The 21,175-nt window shown below is 55.2% G+C and overlaps 1 protein-coding gene across 1 annotated transcript in view; it reads left to right on the top strand.

Moving 5' to 3' along the window:
* The window catches only part of EPG5 (ectopic P-granules 5 autophagy tethering factor), a 272,060-nt gene that overhangs the window by 34,776 nt on the left and 216,109 nt on the right, over positions 1-21,175 (top strand). Inside the window, exon 9 of the mRNA XM_075327440.1 lies at positions 6,010-6,160. Within this exon, the coding sequence (XP_075183555.1) occupies positions 6,010-6,160 (151 nt within the window). The remainder of the gene's footprint in view (positions 1-6,009; positions 6,161-21,175) is intronic.

The raw sequence follows: 21,175 nt of genomic DNA, 5'->3' as shown, positions 1-21,175 counted from the left end.
AGGAAGTGGGATCCTGCCGGCCTCAAAGCTCTGACGCCGGGCTCCATCCACAGACCCATTTGAACCTGCTGGATACGGAGCTGGAGTACCGTTCAGGGACATGGCCCTGCACCATTACAGGTACTCTGTGTCCCCGTACACACAGGCACAGCACACTCCAGACTTGCTGGGTGTGCTAGTGCGCCGGGGACAGTAAAGGGTTACAGTCACTGCAGCTTTGCTGAGTGACTTTGTGTTTTGGGAACTACCGCGCCGGACGCTCCGGGAGCGGCGGCGCGGCTGGGACTTGTAGTTCGCCGGGGACTGGGCGCCGACCGCGCTTTTACGGCGGCGGCGCTTATAACTCCAGTCCCCGGCTTCTGCGGCCTAGTGCCGCTTCGTTCCCGCCCCCTCCCTGTCACTCAGGGAAGGGGACAGGCGCTGAGCAATCAGCAGCGCCGAGGGCTGGAGCCTTTTTACATGCTCCAGCCCTCTCACTGCACTCTGTCGGACGCCGGATTCCCGCTCTGCCTTGGGGGCACGCCCACGGCCCGCCCCTACTCACACGAGCTGGGGAAGAAGCCGGCAGCCATTACTGCAGAGCTCGGACTTTCGGCTCCAAGGCAGGACGGTGGCGATCATACACCCGCTTATAGGCGGGCGGTAAGAGGCACATAGTGCTGACCACGATATAACTGCAGTGTATACATGTGTTGTTTTTAACTACATAGGTCGCTATATGCCCGCTTGGGGAGCGACACATCAGCAGCAGGAAAGCAGGTGTGCTAAGGCACAGGCTTTCTAGGCTGCTTGTTTTGCACGACTGAGGTGTTCATTTGTGTTTATGCTGATATGCTATACATTGCACTGTACAGTCGCTAGTCTTAGCTATATTCTTCTGGAATGGCTAGACTACAGCAGCAGAAAACCAAGGGTGCTGGGGCACAGGTTTTTTTCTATGCTGCTTGTATTGCATGGGCTGCAGTGTGCATTTGTACTTGTGCTTGTATGCTATACATTGCACTGTATGGTCACTCTTCTGGGCTATATTCCCCTAGATGACTAGTCTACAGCAGCAGAAGAGCAGGGGTGCCAGGGCACAGGCTTCTATGCTGCTTGTATTGCATGTGCTGCAGTGTTCTTTTGTACTTGTGCTTGTATGCTATACATTGCACTGTAGGGTCACTCTTCTGGGCTATATTCCCCTAGATGACTAGTATACAGCAGCAGAAGAGCAGGGGTGCCAGGGCACAGGCTTCTATGCTGCTTGTATTGCTTGTGCTGCAGTGGTCTTTTGTACTTTATGCTTGTATGCTATACATTGCAATGTACGGTCACCAATCTTGGCTATATACTTCTAGATAGCTAGTCGGCAGCGGCAAAAAAGCAACACAGATTTCAGTGCTGTTTTTACTACATGGGATGCTGTTCATGGCACCGTCCCATTGTGTGCATGCTCCCCTGTAGCGCGTCGTCTGCCGGGGTCTCTAGCACTTCGTCTGCCGGGGCTCTACTAGTTGTGGCCAAAGAAACCTCCTGTCAACCCTGTCCATGGACAGGGACGGAGTAGTCATAATATAGAGACTTGCACCCATGGGCAATCTACTTGACCAAAAGGCAGCTCTTCAGGGCTTTGATACTGACATCGCTCTCAATCCGGATACACCGGGTGGTAACGCCATACGGAATGATCCTATACCGTCCATCAATGGAAGGTTGGATCTTTCTCCCTCAGCTCCCCCAGTGGAGATAGGAGACGAACAGGAGAAGTTCCTTTTCAGTGTCTCACGCAGATATTGAGTATTTTTCTGGCCACGCTGACTTCAGAGAAGCAGTCCAGGAACACCACGCTTACCAGATAAGCGTCTTCTCCAAACGTTTTTAGGATACACGTTATCCTTTTTTTCCCCTGACGTGGTCAGCGCTGGACCCAGGGTCCAAAGGTGGATTCTCCAATCTCCAGGCTTGCATATGGAGCCATAGTTGCACTGGAGATGGGGCTTCACTTCAAGATGCATTCACAGACAGATGGACTCTGGTTGAAATCTGTCTAGGAGGCTATCGGCGTGTCGGTTGCTCCGGCATCCACAGCCGTATTGGCAACCTAACCTTTTCTGCTGTTCTTGCGCAGCTGACCTTGAGCAGGGACATCTGTACCGCAGAGGCGTCCGTAACCCCGCAATGTCTGCACTGCGACTTACCCTGTTAATACTGTCCTAAAAGTACAGTCGAGGTTTCGGTCCTTCCCAAGCTCCGGCAGGTCCCAATTGTCCTCGTGCAAAAGGGCTACAAAACCTCAGACGGGCTCAGATTCCGGCCGGGCTCAATCTCGCCCAAGGAAGGCAGTCGGAGGAACCGCTACCAAGGCGGTCTCCTCAGGACTCTCAGCTCTCTCTCTCTCTCTCTCCGCATCCGCGGTTGATGGCAGACTCCCCCGCCTTTGGCGACATTTAGCTGCCACAGGTCACAGACCGGTGGGTGACGGACATTGTGCTCACGTGCACAGGACAGTGTTCTGTTCTCGTCCTCCGACTCCATTCTTCAGAACGGCCCCACCTCTCCACCGAGCAGATGCCCTGCTGCAGGCGGTGGACGCTCTAAGAGCAGAAGGAGTGGTGATCCCTGTCCCCCCTCAGGAACGAGGGCGAGGGTTTGTACTCCAATCTCTTTGTGGCTCCAAAAATGGACGGTTCCTTCCGTCCTGTTCTGGTTCTGAAACTGCTCAACGAGCATGCGAACGCCAGGCGGTTCCGGATGGGATCCCTCCGATCCGTCATTGCCTCAATGTCTCGAGGAGACTTCCTTGCCTCAACAGACATCAAAGATGCCTATCTCCACGTGCCAATTGCTACGGAGCACCAACGTTTTCTACGTTTTGTGATAGGAGACGAACATCTTCTGTTCGTAGCTCTGCCATTCAGTCTGGCGACAGCCCCACGGGTGGGCACCAAGGTCATGGCAGCAGTGGTAGCAGTCTTGCACTCTCACGGACACCCGGTGATTCCGTACTTGGACGATCTACTCGTCAAAGCAACCTCCCTCGAGGCATGCCAACGCAGCCTGAATGTTACGCTGGAGACTCTCCAGACTTTCGGGTGGATCATCAATTGGGCAAGGTCAAATCTGTCTCCGACTCAATCACTAACGTATCTCGGCATGGAGTTTCATACTCTATCAGCCATAGTGAAGCTTCTGCTGAACCAGCAGCGTTCACTGCGGACAGAGGTGCAGTCTCTCCTTCAAGGCCAGTCGCACCCCTTAAGGCGCCTCATGCACTTCCTAAGGAAGATGGTGGCAGCCATCGAGGCAGTTCTCTTTGCGCAGTTTCATCTGCGCCAACGGCAATGGGACATTCTCCGCCAATGGGATGGGCAGTCAACCTCCCTGGACGGGAAGTCTCCCTTTCCCTGACGGCCGAGGACTCTCTGCAATAGTGGCTTATTCCCACCTCATTGCCATAGCCCCCATCCTGGGCAGTGGTCACGACAGATACGAGTCTGTCAGGGTGGGGAGCAGTTTGTCTCCGCCACATGGCTCAGGGGACGTGGACTCAGCAGGAGTCCACCCTTCAGTTCGATGTGCTGGAAATCGGGGCAGGGTATCTTACCCTATTAGCTTTCCAAAAGTGGCTAGAAGGGAGCAGATCCGAATCCAGTCGGACATCTCCACAGCGGTGGCATACATCAACCACCAAGGAGGGACACGCAGTCAGCAGCCTTCCAGGAAGTCCGGCGAATCCTCATGTGGGTGGAGGACACAGCATCCACCATATCCGCAGTTCACATCCCGGGCGTAGAAAACTGGGAAGCAGACTTCCTCAGTCGCCAGGGCATGGACGCGGGGGAATGGTCCCTTCACCCGGACGTGTTTCAGGAAATCTGTTGCCGCTGGGGGGGGCCGGACGTCGACCTAATGGCGTCTCGGCACACCAACAAGGTCCCGGCATTTATGGCACGATCGCGCGATCACAGAGCTCTGGCGGCAGACGCCTTAGTGCAAGATTGGTCGCAGTTCCGGCTCACATATGTGTTTCCACCTCTGGCACTCTTGCCCAGAGTACTGCGCAAAAATCAGATCCGATTGCAGCCGCGTCATACTCGTCGCACCAGACTGGCCGAGGAGATCGTGGTACCCGGATCTGTGGCATCTCACGGTCGGCCGACCGGGGTCACTACCAGACCGACCAGACTTACTGTCTCAATGGCCGTTTTCTCCATCGGAATTCTGCGGCCCTGAACCTGACTGTGTGGCTTGTGTGTCCTGGATCCTAGCGTCTTCAGGATTATCCCAAGGGGTCGTTGCCACCATGAGACAGGCTAGGAAGCCCACGTCTGCTAAGATCTACCACAGAACGTGGAAGATTTTCTTAATCTGGTGCTCTACTCAGGGAGTGTCTCCCTGGCCATTTGCATTGCCTATCTTTCTTTCCTTCCTACAATAGGAGTTAGAAAAGGGCTTGTCGCTAGACTCCCTCAAAGGGCAAGTCTCAGCACTATCCGTGTTTTTTCAGAAGCGTCTAGCACGTCTTTCTAAGGTGCGCACGTTCCCGCAGGGGGTTTGTCATATCGTACCCCCGTACAAGCGGCCGTTGGATCCATGGGATCTGAACAGGGTTCTAGTTGCTCTCCAGAAGCCGCCTTTCGAGCCTCTGAAGGAAGTTTCCTTTTCTCGCCTGTCACAGAAGGTGGCGTTTCTCGTTGCGATCACATCGCTTCGGCGAGTGTCTGAGCGGGCAGCTCTGTCATCCAAGGCTCCCTTCCTGGTGTTTCACCAGGACAAGGTAGTGCTGCGCATCATTCCGGAGTTTCTCCCTAAGGTAGTATCCTCGTTTCATCTTAATCAGGATATCTCCTTACCGTCCTTTTGCACTCATCCGGTTCACCGGTATGAGAATGATTTACGTTTGCTAGATCTGGTGAGAGCACTCAGAATCTACATTTCCCGCACGGCGCCCGTACGCCGTTCCGATGCCCTTGTCGCTGGTACGCGCAAGAGGTTGCAGGCTTCTAAAGCCACCCTGGCTCGATGGATCAAAGAACCAATTCTGGAAGCCTACCGTTTTGCAGGGCTTCCGGTTCTTTCAGGGCTGAAAGCCCATTCAACCAGAGCCGTGAGTGCGTCCTGGGCGCTACGACACCAGGCTTCGGCTCAACAGGTGTGCCAGGCAGCTACCTGGTCGAGTCTGCACACTTTCACCAAACATTATCAGGTGCATACCTATGCTTCGGCGGATGCCAGCTTAGGTAGAAGAGTCCTGCAGGCGGCAGTGACATCCCCGTAGGGGAGGGCTGTTTTGCAGCTCTAACATGAGGTATCTCTTTACCCACCCAGGGACAGCTTTTGGACGTCCCAATCGTCTGGGTCTCCCAATAGAGCGCTGAAGAAGAAGGGAATTTTGTTACTTACCGTAAATTCCTTTTCTTCTAGCTCTTATTGGGAGACCCAGCACCCGCCCTGTTGTCCTTCGGGATTTCTTGGTTGTTTGCGGGTACACATGTTGTTCATGTTGAACGGTTTTTCAGTTCTCCGACGTTATTCGGAGTTAATTTGTTTAAACCAGTTATTGGCTTCCTCCTTCTTGCTTTGGCACTAAAACTGGAGAACCCGTGATACCACGGGGGGGTATAGCCAGAGGGGGAGGGGCCTTGCACTTTTTAGTGTAGTGCTTTGTGTGGCCTCCGGAGGGCAGTAGCTATACCCAATCGTCTGGGTCTCCCAATAAGAGCTAGAAGAAAAGGAATTTACGGTAAGTAACAAAATTCCCTTCTTTTCAATTCAGTCAGTGGGAAGAAAAGCGATGGCGTGCATTAGATTTCTGAAATCTTATAGCTTTTTCTGGTTCTGTAAAAAGCAGCTGTTAATTTCCAAAAAAAACCCCCTGCATTCAAATGTGCTGCAAAAACGCAACGTGTGAACATAGCCTAAGCCTATTGCCTTTAGAGCGGGTAAGAGAAAAAAAAAGAAGCCGCCGGCAGCCCTTAGGTACAGGTAGTGATTGTCAGACATATTGAAACTATTTTAATTCCATAGGTGAATATTTTCCTGATAAAACTACCCCCCAGGAAATGATGAAGATTTTCGCCTTTGCCAATTCTTTACTTGAGCTTTTGGCCCTCGGATTGGAGACCTTCAACAGAGCGCGGTACCGTCAGTTCGTGAAGCGGATAGGCTGCATCATACGGTAATCTCGGGCTTTTCTATTTTACATCGTTGCAACCATTTTGTCTGTCGCCCTGCGTTTAGATTCATGGTATATACACCTGCCATGGGTGTATGGCCACCACATGAGGGGAGATTTCTGAAATGGTGAAAGCCCTGGAAGGCACGTGCCAGTTTTCTGCTGATGGCTTCTCTTTTATGGTTAGAGTGATATTTCCTGCATGGGGAGTGACGTTATATGACTAGGGTCTGATGTCACTTTGTGCTCCAAGGAGATCCGACCACAAAAAACACCAGATAACACAGATTATTGCTTTTCCTGCAGAGCTGCGCTTCCTGGTCAACAGCTCACAGAACCGCAGCATTCAAGTGAATGGGACAATAACCGGGGCCAGGGCCGGCATCACCACCCGACATACCCGGGCAAGTGCCGGGGCCCTGGACAAACAGGGAGTGCCGATTTGCTGTTGGGGACACAATCAGCGCTGCTTGCCCGACGGTGTCCCTAACCCTTTATGATGTATGGGGCCTGGGTAACTGTCTCCCCTCCACCCCCCACATGTGCGCTCTATCTTTCTTCGCCGCTCCATTGGGAGACCCAGACGATTGGGTGTATAGCTACTGCCTCCGGAGGCCACACAAAGCATTACACTAAAAAGTGTAAGGCCCCTCCCCTTCTGGCTATACACCCCCCGTGGGATCACGGCTGCTCAGTTTTCAAGCTTTGTGCGAAGGAGGTCAGACATCCACGCATAGCTCCACTGTTTAGTCAGCAGTAGCTGCTGACTATATCGGATGGAAGAAAAGAGGGCCCTTGCTAAAGGGCCCCCAGCATGCTCCCTTCTCACCCCATCTTTTTGGCGGTGTTTGTTAAGGTTGAGGTACCCATTGCGGGTACGGAGGCTGGAGCCCACATGCTGTTTTCCTTCCCCATCCCCCTGAGGGCTCTGGGGAAGTGGGATCTTACCGGCCTCCAGACTCTGAGGCCGGGCTCCATCCACAGACCCGGAGATCCTGCTGGATACGGAGCTGGGTACCATCAGGGACAAGGCCCTGCAACATTCAGGTACTCTGTGTCCCCGTGCAGACAGGCACAGACACACTCCAGCGTTGCTGGGTGTTCTAGTGCGCCGGGGACAGTAGCGCTGCGCGCCTGGGGTTTTACTCACTGCAGCTTAGCTGAGTGAGTTTATATGGGGAACTACCGCGCCGGCCGCCATGAGACAGCGGCGCGGCTGAGACTTGTGGTGCGCCGGGGACTTCGCGCCGACCGTGCTTTTACGACGGCAGCGCTGATAAATCTAGTCCCCGGCTTCTGCGGCCTAGTTACGTTCGTTCCCGCCCCCTGCCCTGTCAGTCAGGGCAGGGGAGAGACGCTGTACAGTAGTCAGCGCCGAGGGCTGGAGTCTTATTTACATACTCCAGCCCTCTCACTGGGCACAGTGGGACGCCAGTTCCCGCTCTTTGTCTGCAGCACGCCCACGGCCCGCCCCTCTTCACAGGACGCTGGCAGCCATTCCTGCACGCAGTCTGAGCTGGAGAACGGACATAGCCCTGGGAGACCCAGACAGGGGATTCTGGCGACCACACAACCGCTATTAAGCGGGCGGTAAGCAGCACCTAGGTGCTGACCCCACTAGTGCCACAGTGTTGTTTTGTGTACTTTTGTTTGTACATATATATATATATACATTGCACTGTACGGTCGCTTCTTGGCTTATACCCCTATATTGCTCTGAGGAGACAACAGCATGTCATCCGCAAAAAGCAAGGGTGCCAAGGCACGGGCTTCATATGCTGCCTGTACCGCATGTGGGGCTGATCTACCGGCAGGTTCCACTGACCCCCATTGTGTGCAATGTTCGGTCCCTGTGCCACTTCGTCAGCCGGAGTCTATGCTAGTAGTGGCCCAGGCAGAGACGCCTGTGAACCCTGCCCCGGTGACGGGGACAGAGTTTGCAGTTTTTGCTGATAAGATGTCTGTGACTATGACAAAAATTCTAGAAACTTTGCAGTCCAGGCTGGTCACTCAGACCACGGGCACTGCTGATTCAATGTTCCCCGGTCCCCCTCAGAGAGAAGCAGTCCAGAAACACCATGCTTCTCCAGATAAGCGTTTCTCCAAACGTCTTAAGGATACACGTTATCCCTTTCCCCCTGACGTGGTTAAACGCTGGACCCAGTGTCCAAAGGTGGACCCCCCAATCTCCAGGCTTGCGGCTAGATCCATAGTTGCAGTGGAAGATGGGGCTTCACTTAAAGATGCCAATGACAGACAGATGGACCTTTGGTTGAAATCTGTCTATGAAGCTATCGGCGCGTCGTTTGCTCCAGCATTCGCTGCCGTGTGGGCACTCCAAGCTATTTCAGCTGGTCTAGCGCAGGTGGACTCGATCATACGTCCATCAGTGCCGCGAGTGGCGTCCTTGACCTCGCAAATGTCTGCGTTTGCGACTTACGCTATCAATGCGGTCTTGGACTCTACCAGCCGTACGTCAATGGCGTCCGCCAACTCGGTGGTTTTACGCAGAGCCTTATGGTTAAAAGAATGGAAAGCAGATTCTGCTTCCAAAAAATGCTTAACCAGTTTGCCATTATCTCAAGACAGGCTGTTTGGTGAGCAATTGGCGGAAATCATTAAACAGTCCAAGGGCAAGGACTCTTCCTTACCCCAGCTCAGATCAAACAAACCTCAGCAGTGGAAGGGACAGTCGAGGTTTCGGTCCTTTCGAGGTTCGGGCAGGACCCAATTCTCCTCGTCCAAAAGGACTCAGAAGGAACAGAGGAGCTCAGATTCCTGGCGGACTCACTCACGTCCAAAGAAAGCAGCCGGAGGAACCGCTTCCAAGCCGGCTGCCTCATGACTTTCGGCCTCCTCTCTCCGCATCCTCGGTCGGTGGCAGGCTCTCCCGCTTTTGCGGCATTTGGCTGCCACAGGTCAAAGACCGGTGGGTAACAGACATTTTGTCTCACGGGTACCGGATAGAGTTCAGTTCTCGTCCTCCGCCTCGGTTCTTCAGAACTTCCCCACATCCCGACCGAACCGATGCTCTTCTGCAAGCGGTGTGCTCTCTAAGGGCAGAGGGAGTGGTGATCCCGGTTCCTCTTCTGGAAAGAGGTCAGGGTTTTTACTCCAATCTATTTGTGGTGCCAAAAAAGGACGGCTCTTTCCGTCCTGTTCTGGACCTAAAACTGCTCAACAAGCACGTGAAAACCAGGCGGTTCCGGATGGAATCCCTCCGCTCCGTCATTGCCTCGATGTCTCAAGGAGATTTCCTAGCATCAATAGACATCAAAGATGCTTATCTCCACGTGCCGATTGCTCCAGAGCACCAGCGTTTTCTACGCTTCGTTATAGGAGACGAACACTTTCAGTTCATAGCCCTGCCGTTTGGTCTGGCGACAGCCCCACGGGTTTTCACCAAGGTCATGGCAGCAGTGGTAGCAGTCTTGCACGCTCAGGGACACTCGGTGATCCCTTACTTGGACGATCTACTTGTCAAGGCACCCTCTCAAGAGGCATGCCAACACAGCCTGAACGTTGCGCTGGAGACTCTCCAGACTTTCGGGTGGATCATCAACTTTTCAAAGTCAAATCTGTCCCCGACCCAATCACTAACATATCTTGGCATGGAGTTTCATACTCTCTCAGCGACAGTGAAGCTTCCGATGGACAAGCAGCGTTCACTACAGACAGGGGTGCACTCTCTCCTTCAGGGCCAGTCGCACCCCTTAAGACGCCTCATGCACTTCCTGGGGAAGATGGTGGCAGCAATGGAGGCAGTTCCGTTTGCACAGTTTCATCTGCGCCCACTTCAATGGGACATTCTCCGTCAATGGGACGGGAAGTCGACGTCCTTAGACAGGAAAGTCTCCCTTTCCCAGACGGCCAAGGACTCTCTTCAATGGTGGCTTCTTCCCACCTCATTATCACAGGGAAGGTCCTTCCTACCCCCATCCTGGGCGGTGGTCACGACAGACGCGAGTCTGTCAGGGTGGGGAGCAGTTTTTCTCCACCACAGGGCTCAGGGTACGTGGACTCCGCAGGAGTCCACCCTTCAGATCAATGTTCTGGAGATCAGGGCAGTGTATCTTGCCCTACAAGCTTTTCAGCAGTGGCTGGAAGGAAAGCAGATCCGAATTCAGTCGGACAACTCCACGGCGGTGGCATACATCAACCACCAAGGCGGGACACGCAGTCGGCAAGCCTTCCAGGAAGTCCGGCGGATTCTGATGTGGGTGGAAGCCACGGCCTCCACCATATCCGCAGTTCACATTCCCGGCGTGGAAAACTGGGAAGCGGACTTCCTCAGTCGCCAGGGTATGGACGCAGGGGAATGGTCCCTTCACCCGGACGTGTTTCAGGAAATCTGTCGCCGCTGGGGAAGGCCGGACGTCGATCTAATGGCGTCCCGGCACAACAACAAGGTCCCAAATTTCATGGCACGGTCTCGCGATCACAGAGCTCTGGCGGCAGACGCCTTAGTGCAAGATTGGTCGCAGTTCCAACTGCCCTATGTGTTTCCCCCTCTGGCACTCTTGCCCAGAGTGCTACGCAAGATCAGGTCCGATTGCCGCCGCGCCCTGCTCGTCGCCCCAGACTGGCCGAGAAGGTCGTGGTATCCGGATCTGTGGCATCTCACGGTCGGCCAACCGTGGGCGCTACCAGACCGGCCAGACTTACTGTCACAAGGGCCGTTTTTCCATCTGAATTCTGCGGCCCTGAACCTGACTGTGTGGCCATTGAGTCCTGGATACTAGCATCTTCAGGATTATCTCAAGGGGTCGTGGCCACCATGAGACAGGCTAGGAAGCCCACGTCCGCTAAGATCTACCACAGAACGTGGAAGATTTTCTTATCCTGGTGCTCGGCACAGGGAGTGTCCCCCTGGCCATTTGCATTGCCGACTTTTCTTTCCTTCCTGCAATCTGGTTTGGAAAAAGGCTTATCGCTCGGCTCCCTTAAAGGGCAAGTCTCAGCGCTATCGGTATTTCTCTATCGTTTCATTGGGGGACACAGGACCATGGGTTATGCTGCTGTCACTAGGAGGCTGACACTAAGTAAACATAAAAAAGTTAGCTCCTCCCTAGCAGCATACACCCCGAGCCGGAGGCGGGCTCAGATCAGTTTTTAGCTTAGTGTCGTAGGAGGCTGATGTGGGCCGTCTCGGCCCCCCTCAGCCATGTATGTTTTTGCGCTTTTTTATTTTATTTCGGCGCCGCTCATCGCTCTCATACCTGTCGTCTTCTTCTCTGCAGGTATTCGCTTCACTCATTCTCCGCAGCCCCGTGGGTACCGCTCCCCAGGGTCGCAGGGGCTTGAGACTTCGGGGCCCTCTCCCCCGCCCGTCCCCGTGGTACCACTCCCGGGGGTGCGCGTGTGGGCAGGTTGTTTTGTGGGCACCCCTGATTCGCCCTGAGGTATCACCCCAAAGGGCGTACAGGGGAATACAGCAGGGATGGAACCTCAGCAGCGTTTGTGATAGATGGGGCCCTGTCACGCTGCCTTCTCCTGATAGGGGGCTGTCTACCCCCATCATGATGCCTACTACCCTGCCTTCAGCACGCTCTCCCCCGGAGCCTTCCTGGACGAGCAGCGCTGTTCACAGGCAGGGCCAGGGAGCTCTGCCTGCACCGCATCCATCGCTGAGCCGGCGCCGCCGATTGCAGGTAGGATCCGACTTCCCTGCTCTTTCCCCCGGCCCCCTCCATAAATTTAGTCCCCGGCTTCGGCCTAGTCGCTCCTGCGTCCTAGCCACGCCCCCGCTGCATGCTATTGGCCGCCGGTCGTCTCCCTCTGTACCTCCCACTGCTCTGCCTCCTGGCAGATGGTGGGGGCTGTGAATCCTCCAGACTTTTCGCGCCGGAATCCTGCTCCTCCCCCAGCCTCCTCCAGCGTCCCCTCTCCATTTTAGCCTGCCTCTGGTCCCCTGAGGCTGCAGCACGCCGGCGTTCTGAGTTTTCTGGCCAGCTCATTCCTGGACTCCACTTCTGGACTGGTGGGCAGCACGCAGGACCTGGGTAAGCTCTGCTCCTAAGGAGTAGCCCTCACTAGGTAGCATTCTCTGAGTTTAGGGACGAGTTAACCCTCTCCTGTCTCCTTCCTAGCAGCCACCAGGGAGAGTACCTGTGTGCACCATGCCTAAGGCTAAGCCCACCCAATCCAAGCAGGCCCCCTTTGCACTATTTTTTGCATGCTCCTCCTGCAGCTCCAAATTTTCCCAGGGTCAGGACGCCCCACTATGCTCCGTCTGTTCTACAGACGCGCAGCCTCCGCAGGACTCCGCGGCCGACGCTTCTGATACCGCAGACGCCACAGCGCCATATGCTGCAGGGCCCTGCGTCCCGCCCCCCCCCGACTGGCTAGCGTCCCTGTCCCAGTCCGTAGATTCCCTCTCTGAGGCTTCTCGGACCATCGCGCAAGCTCTACGCCTGCTGCCGACGCTCGCCCAGATTCCCGCAGACCCGGCGCAATTGCCCCCGGAGCAGGTGAGCCCCGTTGCAGGGTCCTCCTCTGCTGCTCAGAAACGGACCCGCCGGGTCTCGTCCTCAGACTCTTCCCAGGTTTCACCTTCATCCCCAGGTCCAGACCGTCAGTCCTCCAGGGAGGCTTCTGACTGCTCCGAGGATGATTCCGATGCGGTACCCCTACAGGACTCGGAGCAGGCGGCCGATATTCGGCACATGGTAAATAGCCTGATAGAAGCAGTAAACCAGACCTTGAAGGTACAGGTGGACCCAGTCTCCTCCCAGAGCACCCAGGTCTCCTTTAAGCGGGTGAAGCGGGCCCAGAACACATTCAGCGGACATCCGGAATTCGCTGAGTTACTGCGCAGCCACAGGCAACAGCCGGACAGGGTATTTACCAGCGGTAAGTCCATCGATTTGCATTATCCCTTTCCTGAGGGTCTTCGAAAGGATTGGGCAGGTTCCCCTGTGGTTGACCCCCCAGTCTCCCGCCTGTCTTCTCACACAGTCCTTCCACTCACTAACGGTACGTCTCTCAAAGATCCTACGGACCGTACTATTGACAGGTTGGCCCGTTCCGCCTTCGAGGCAGCGGGCTCATCCCTCTCTCCGGCCTTCGCCTCGGTTTGGGTGGCGAAGGCCCTGATGTCCTGGGCGGACACGCTACGCGGCGGTCTCCGCGCCATTCCTACCAATCCGGACCTGGTTCCCATCGCCTCGCAGATTTCCCTCGCGGGTGAGTACTTGCTCAATGCAGCCCTGGCGTCTGCAAGTTGCGCGACCCAGGCCGCCAGCAACAATGTGGCCATCCGTCGAGCCCTTTGGCTCCGCTCCTGGAACGCGGATGCGGCCTCTAAGAAGTCACTAACTTCCCTGCCCTTCCTAGGGGAGCGTCTCTTCGGAGATAGGCTGGACCAGCTGATCTCCGATGCAACGGGAGGAAAGAGTACATCTCTCCCCCAATTGCGCCCCAAGCGCTTCCAGAATCGGCGCTCCACCGCTCGTTTCCGGTCCTTTCGCAGCTTCAGCTCCAATCCCCAGCCGCGGAAAAGCCGCTCTCCTCCGAGAGACAGGAAGACCCCGTCATTCAAGACCAATCCCGCCTGGCGTTCACGCCCCCGCCAGTCCACGAGATCCTCTTCTGGTTACCGCCGTCGTTCCTCCAAGTGACTCGCGGTCGGCGCGCAACAGCGCCAGACTTGTGGGAGGGCGCCTGTCTCGTTTTCAGCATGTGTGGATCCCCCTGACCGCCGATGCCTGGGTCAGAGAGATCATCACATCAGGCTACAAAATAGAATTCGAGGCAAAGCCACCGAGACGTTTTTTCCTATCTCGCCCTCCCGAGTCTACCGCGCGGGCTCGCGCGTTCTTTCACTCCATAGACTCCCTCCTCCGAACCGGAGTCGTGGTACCAGTCCCTCCCGCAGAGCGTTTCAAGGGGTTCTATTCCAACCTTTTCGTGGTCCCCAAAAAGGACGGCTCTGTCCGTCCCGTCCTCGACCTAAAGCTTCTGAACAGGTCGGTGAGACCTCGGCCGTTTCGAATGGAGTCACTCCGGTCCGTCATCGCGTCCATGGAGGTAGGCGAATTCCTGGCATCGCTGGATATTCAAGACGCCTATCTTCACGTCCCGATAGCCACCTCTCACCAACAGTTCCTCCGTTTTGCGATAGCGGAAGATCACTTCCAGTTCACAGCTCTTCCCTTCGGCCTCGCATCCGCACCCAGGGTCTTTACGAAGATCATGGCTGCTGCCATGTCCGTCCTGCATGCCAGGGGTGTCATGGTCATCCCGTACTTGGACGATATGTTGATAAAGGGCTCTTCTTTCGAGGACTGTCGTCTCGGGGTTCAGGTCACGATCGACACCCTTTCACGGTTAGGGTGGCTGATAAATCGGACGAAGTCCTCTCTGATCCCGGCCCGTCGGATCACCTTTTTAGGCATGGTATTCGATACCATCCAAGGGCGAGTTTTCCTCACACAGGAGAAGATCTCCTCCCTACAACGAGGACTCCGCGCTCTTCGGCGTCAGCGCCAAGTGTCCATCAGGTTCGGCATGCGAGTCCTCGGTCGTATGGTGGCGGCGATGGAAGCGGTACCCTTTGCACAGTTCCATCTCCGGCCACTCCAGCTGGCCTTGCTGAAGAAGTGGGACAGATCTCCCTTTTCTCTGGACCGCAGGTTTCATCTTTCGCCGGAGACCCGCAACTCCCTCCGTTGGTGGCTCAATCAGCGCAACCTCGCATCAGGGAGGTCTTTCCTCCCGCTCCACTGGAAGATAGTGACCACCGACGCCAGTCTCCAGGGCTGGGGAGCAGTGTTTCGACATCACACAGCGCAGGGCCGATGGTCACCGAGAGAGAGTTGTCTCCAGATCAACATTTTGGAGATAAGAGCCATCCGGCTAGCCTTGCAGCAGTTTCGGCACCTAGTACAGGGTTGCCCGGTCAGGATCCAGTCGGACAATGCGACGGCGGTGGCGTACATCAACCACCAAGGCGGCACAAGAAGTGTCGGGGCGATGCGAGAAGTCAAGAAGATATTGCACTGGGCCGAGTGTCATCACTCCCTGATCTCAGCGGTACACATCCCAGGCGTGGACAATTGGGCGGCGGACTTCCTCAGCAGGGAAGGCCTCGCCTCCGGAGAATGGTCCCTCAACCGGGAAGTCTTCAACCAGATCTGCGACAGATGGGGAGTTCCGGACGTGGACCTAATGGCCTCCCGGTTCAACCGTCAAGTTCCGCACTTTGTAGCGCGGTGCCGCGACCGCTTGGCTTTAGGAGTCGACGCCCTCACCCTCTCATGGAGCCAGTTCAGTCTCCCGTACATCTTCCCTCCGCTCCCTCTAATTCCGAGGGTCCTCAAGAAGATCAAGGCGGAAGGGATACCGGTCATCCTAGTGGCTCCGGACTGGCCCAGGCGAGCATGGTTCGCGGAACTAACTCAGCTCCTCGCAGACGCTCCGTGGCGCCTTCCAGACCGTCCAGATCTCCTGCAGCAGGGGCCTCTCTTCCATCAGAACTCACAGGTCCTAAATTTGACGGCCTGGCCATTGAATCCTGGGTTCTAGCTAAGGCTGGTTTTTCCTCAAGAGTGATTCAGACAATGATTAGGGCCAGGAAGCCATCTTCATCAAAGATTTACCACCGCACGTGGAAAGTTTTCTTCAGGTGGTGTGAAGAGCAGAATATTTCTTCTCCTCTCGCCTTCTCCCTTCCTTCCCTGTTGGCATTCTTGCAGTCAGGCCTAGATGCGGGTCTCTCGCTCGCAACACTAAAGGGCCAGATATCGGCGTTATCAATCCTGTTTCAGAAGCCACTGGCCGCTCGTTCACAGGTTAAGACCTTCATCCAGGGAGTAGCCCACCTGGCACCGCCGTATCGTCGGCCTCTAGAACCGTGGGACCTTAATCTAGTCCTAGGGTCACTTCAGGGCTCCCCATTCGAGCCCTTGCGAGAATCTTCCCTGTCTCACCTGTCTTGGAAGGTGGTGTTTCTTGTTGCCATCACTTCTATTCGCAGGACGTCAGAGCTGGCAGCTCTCTCTTGTCGTTCCCCCTTTTTGATTTTTCACCAGGACAAAGCGGTTCTCCGGCCAGATCCCGCTTTTCTCCCAAAGGTGGTCTCCCCGTTCCATCTTAACGAGGAAATCATCCTTCCATCCTTCTGTCCTGGCCCCTCTCACAGCTTGGAGAGGTCCTTGCACACCCTGGACCTAGTGCGTGCACTTAGAATTTATGTCTCCAGGACCGCGCCGTTCCGTAAGTCAGATGGTCTGTTTGTTCTCCCTTCTGGTCCCAAGAAGGGTGAATCTGCATCCAAGGCCACAATTGCCAGATGGATCCGTTCCGCCATATCAGAGGCCTACCGGATTCGGGACAAGTCTCCGCCGCGGGGGGTAAAGGCGCACTCTACCCGCGCAGTGGGCGCCTCTTGGGCGATTAGGCATCAGGCGTCGGCCGACCAGGTCTGCAAGGCTGCCACCTGGTCTAGCCTGCACACCTTTACTAGGTTCTACCACGTTCACACCCAAGCATCGGCAGATGCTATTTTTGGGAGAAAGGTCTTGCAGGCAGCAGTTGCGCACCTGTAATAGGGTGGCAGCATTCAATTATAGTGCAAGCCCGCCGAGGGAGGTTGTTGTTGTCTGCCTCTGCGGGTTTTTCGGTATTCCCACCCAGGGACTGCTTTTGGACGTCCCATGGTCCTGTGTCCCCCAATGAAACGATAGAGAAAGTAGGATTTTTGTGTACTCACCGTAAAATCTCTTTCTCTGAGTCTTCATTGGGGGACACAGCACCCACCCTGCTTGGTTTTTTGGTTGATTCAATTGCATTTGCCTGCTATTTTTTCAGTGGTCTTATGTTCATAGACCTCTTGTTTGCACGGCTGCATTGTTTTAGTTACAACTTGTGTTTATGTATGGTGATTCTGGTACTCCTCCTACTGCTTGTGCACCAACTGATCTGAGCCCGCCTCCGGCTCGGGGTGTATGCTGCTAGGGAGGAGCTAACTTTTTTATGTTTACTTAGTGTCAGCCTCCTAGTGACAGCAGCATAACCCATGGTCCTGTGTCCCCCAATGAAGACTCAGAGAAAGAGATTTTACGGTGAGTACACAAAAATCCTACTTTTTTCAAAAGCGTCTAGCACGACTTCCTCAGGTACGCACGTTCCTGCAGGGGGTTTGTCACATCGTCCCTCCGTACAAACGGCCGTTAGATCCATGGGATCTGAACAGGGTACTAGTTACTCTCCAGAAGCCGCCCTTCGAGCCTCTGAAAGATGTTTCACTTTCCCGGCTCTCACAGAAAGTGGCCTTTCTGGTAGCGGTCACGTCTCTTCGGAGGGTATCCGTGCTGGCAGCGCTGTCATCCAAAGCTCCCTTCCTGGTTTTTCACCAGGACAAGGTAGTGCTGCGCCCGATTCAGGAGTTTCTCCCTAAGGTGGTATCCTCTTTTCATCTCAATCAGGATATCTCCTTGCCTTCCTTTTGTCCTCATCCAGTTCATAGGTATGAAAAGGATTTGCATTTGTTGGATCTCGTGAGAGCACTCAGAATCTACATTTCCCGCACGGCGCCCCTGCGCCGCTCGGATGCACTCTTTGTCCTTGTCGCTGGTAAGCGCAAAGGATCGCAGGCTTCCAAATCCACTCTGGCTCGATGGATCAAAGAACCAATTCTTGAAGCCTACCGTTCTGCTGGGCTTCCGGTTCCATCAGGGCTGAAGGCCCATTCTACCAGAGCCGTGGGTGCGTCCTGGGCACTACGACACCAGGCTACGGCTCAACAGGTGTGCCAGGCAGCTACCTGGTCGAGTCTGCACACTTTCACCAAACATTATCAGGTGCATACCTACGCTTCGGCGGACGCCAGCCTAGGTAGAAGAGTCCTGCAGGCGGCGGTTGCCTCCTCGTAGGAGAGGGCTGTTTTGCAGCTCTAACTTGAGGTATTACTTTACCCACCCAGGGACTGCTTTTGGACGTCCCAATCGTCTGGGTCTCCCAATGGAGCGCCGAAGAAGAAGGGAATTTTGTTACTTACCGTAAATTCCTTTTCTTCTAGCTCCAATTGGGAGACCCAGCACCCGCCCTGTTTCCTTCGGGATTTTTGGTTTTTTCGGGTACACATGTTGTTCATGTTGAACGGTTTCAGTTCTCCGATGTTACTTCGGATTGAATTTGTTTAAACCAGTTATTGGCTTTCCTCCTTCTTGCTTTAGCACTAAAACTGAGCAGCCGTGATCCCACGGGGGGTGTATAGCCAGAAGGGGAGGGGCCTTACACTTTTTAGTGTAATGCTTTGTGTGGCCTCCGGAGGCAGTAGCTATACACCCAATCGTCTGGGTCTCCCAATTGGAGCTATAAGAAAAGGAATTTACGGTAAGTAACAAAATTCCCTTCTTTCCCGTACACTGTCTCTCTGCACTATGTGATGAGCACAGCGTCCTGACTGTTCCCGGCTTATAAATAGAAATAAGCTGGGAGTAGAGACCAGTGACATCAGAGACAAGTGATGTCACCTGATTACTGAGATCAACATTGATCTCCTACATTGCTGGGACACCGCTCAGCAGTAAAGTTGCTGCACTCATCACACAGCGCAGAGAGGAGAAGAGCAAGCACGGGGGACAGACCGCACAGGGGTGAAGAGAGAGCATGGGGGAAAGACCGAGCAGAGAGCGCACGAGGGAGAGACCGCACAGGGGGAGCAGAGAGAGCACGAGGGAGAGACCGCACAGGGGGAGCAGAGAGCATTGGGGAGAGACCGCACAGGGGAAGAAGAGAGCGCACAGGGGTAGAGACCGCACATGGGAGCAGAGAGAGCAGTGGGGAGAGACTGCGCAGGGGGAGAAGAGAGAGCACGGAGGAGAGACCGCACGAGGAAGAAGAGAGAGCACGGGGAGAGACTGCAAAGGGGGAGAAGAGAGAGTAGTGGGGAGAGACTGCGCAGGTGGAGCAGAGAGAGCACGGAGGAGAGACCACACAGGTGGAGCAGAGAGAGCACGGGGGAGAGATGGCACAGGTGGAGCAGAAAGAGCACAGGGGAAGAGACCGCACAGGGGGAGAAGAGATAGCAGAGGGAAGAGCTCGGACAGGGGGAGAAGAGAGAGCACAGGGGAAGAGACCGCACGGGTGGAGCAGAGAGAGCACGGTGGAGAGACCGCATGAGGAAGAAGAGAGAGCACGGGGAGAGACTGCAAAGGATGAGAAGAGAGAGCATTGGGGAGAGTCTGCACAGAGGGAGAACAGATAGAGCGCACAAGGGGGAGAGACAGCGCACGAGGGGGGGATTAGATTTACGGGAATTGTATTAGTTATATGTACATATCACACACACATACATACATACAAAGCCCGCAACCTCTATTTCTTTGTCGCTCCATTGGGAGACCCAGACAATTGGGTGTATAGCTTTTGCATCCGGAGGCCACACAAAGTATTACACTTTAAAAAGTGTAACCCTCCCCTCTGCCTATACACCCTCCCGTGCATCACGGGCTCCTCAGTTTTATGCTTTGTGTGGAAGGAGGCACACATCCACTCATCATCTCATTTAGTTTTATCGGTTGGAAGAAAAGTGGGCCCCCACGGGGCCCCCGGCATGTTCCCTTCTCACCCCACTACTGTCGGCGGTGCTGTTAAGGTTGAGGTACCCATTGTAGGTACAAAGGCAGGAGCCTCATGCCGTCTCCTTCACCATCCCTTAGCGGCTCTGGGAGAAGTGGGATCCTGAGCGGTCATCCAGTCACTGGGACCGTGCTCCCTCCGCAGCCCCTGTGGGAATCTGTCGGACAGGAGTTTATTTATCCTCAGGGACCGGGCCCTGCATCACTAAGGTACTCTGTATCCCCATGGGGGATGTGCATGGAGCGCCTTCATCCCGGACGCTGCAGAAGCTGCTTATTTGTGACGGCCGGCTGACTTCCGCGCCGACCGCGCCTGTTTGTCGGCCGCGGTATTAAATTTAGTCCCCGGCTTCAATTGCGGCCTAGTAGCAAAACTCCCGCCCCCGGGCCTGTCTATCAGGGATAAGGGCGGGACTGCCGACCTGACGTCGGCTGTGAGGGCCGGAGCATCCTGTATGTTTCCTCCTCCCCTCACTGATCACTGTGGGGACTCCAGATTCCCGCACTTTTCTAGCGCCGCCCACGGCTCTTCTCCTCCCCTGAGAGCTCCGGCAGCCATTTCTTTGGCATTCTGCCTGTGGAGGATTTCCTGGAAAGAGCTCTGCAACGCTGGGAGACCTAAGGCAGGGAATCTGGAGGACACACACTCCGCTTTTTAGCGGTCGGTAAGCCACACCGGTCACCCGGTGCTGGTCCCCTTAGGGTGCCGGAATAGATACTATATATATTTATATACTTCTGTTTGGTCGGGCTGTATACCCTTCCCATATACCCTCAGTGATCACTCTCCTAGGAGACAACAGCATGTCGTCCACAAGGAGCAAGGGTGCCAAGGCACAGGTTTATTTTGCGACCTGTACTTCTTGTGCGGCTAAGTTACCTGCGGGTTCCACCTACCCTCACTGTGAGCAATGCTCAACCCCTGTTTTGCTTCCGCAACCGGAGCCTCGGTCACTAGTGGGCCCCTCGGCTCAGGTAGAACCCCTTGCTACCCCTGTCCAGGCGGCAGGGACAGAGTTTGCAGTTTTTGCTGAAAAACTCTCTGAGTCACTCTCACAATCCATGGCTCAGTCTATGGACAAATGGTCTGCCAAGCTGCTTGAAGCTTTGCAGTCCAGACCGGTCCCTACACAGGCCCCGGGCCCTGTTGGATCTTCACCTCCAGGCCCCTCTCTGCCCGCGCCGCAGCACGTTCCCAGGGGGGCCCTAGGTCTCACGTGGAGGACTCCGGCCCGGACCACAGTCCCAGACCGGCTAAGCGGGCCCGCTGGGAATCTTCCCCAACTTCTTCACGCTGCTCGTGTTCCCAGCGTGAGGACTCTCTGGAGGACGAGGCGGACGTCGCTGCTCAGGGCTCTGACACTGACGTTGCCCTCAATCTTGATACACCTGAAGGGGACGCCATAGTAAATGATCTTATCTCGTCCATCAACCA

Source organism: Anomaloglossus baeobatrachus, chromosome 1, assembly GCF_048569485.1.
Source record: "Anomaloglossus baeobatrachus isolate aAnoBae1 chromosome 1, aAnoBae1.hap1, whole genome shotgun sequence".
NCBI classification, from domain to species: Eukaryota; Metazoa; Chordata; class Amphibia; order Anura; family Aromobatidae; genus Anomaloglossus; species Anomaloglossus baeobatrachus.
Note: the sequence above shows the minus strand (reverse complement) of the source record. Positions and strands in the feature narration are given on the sequence as shown.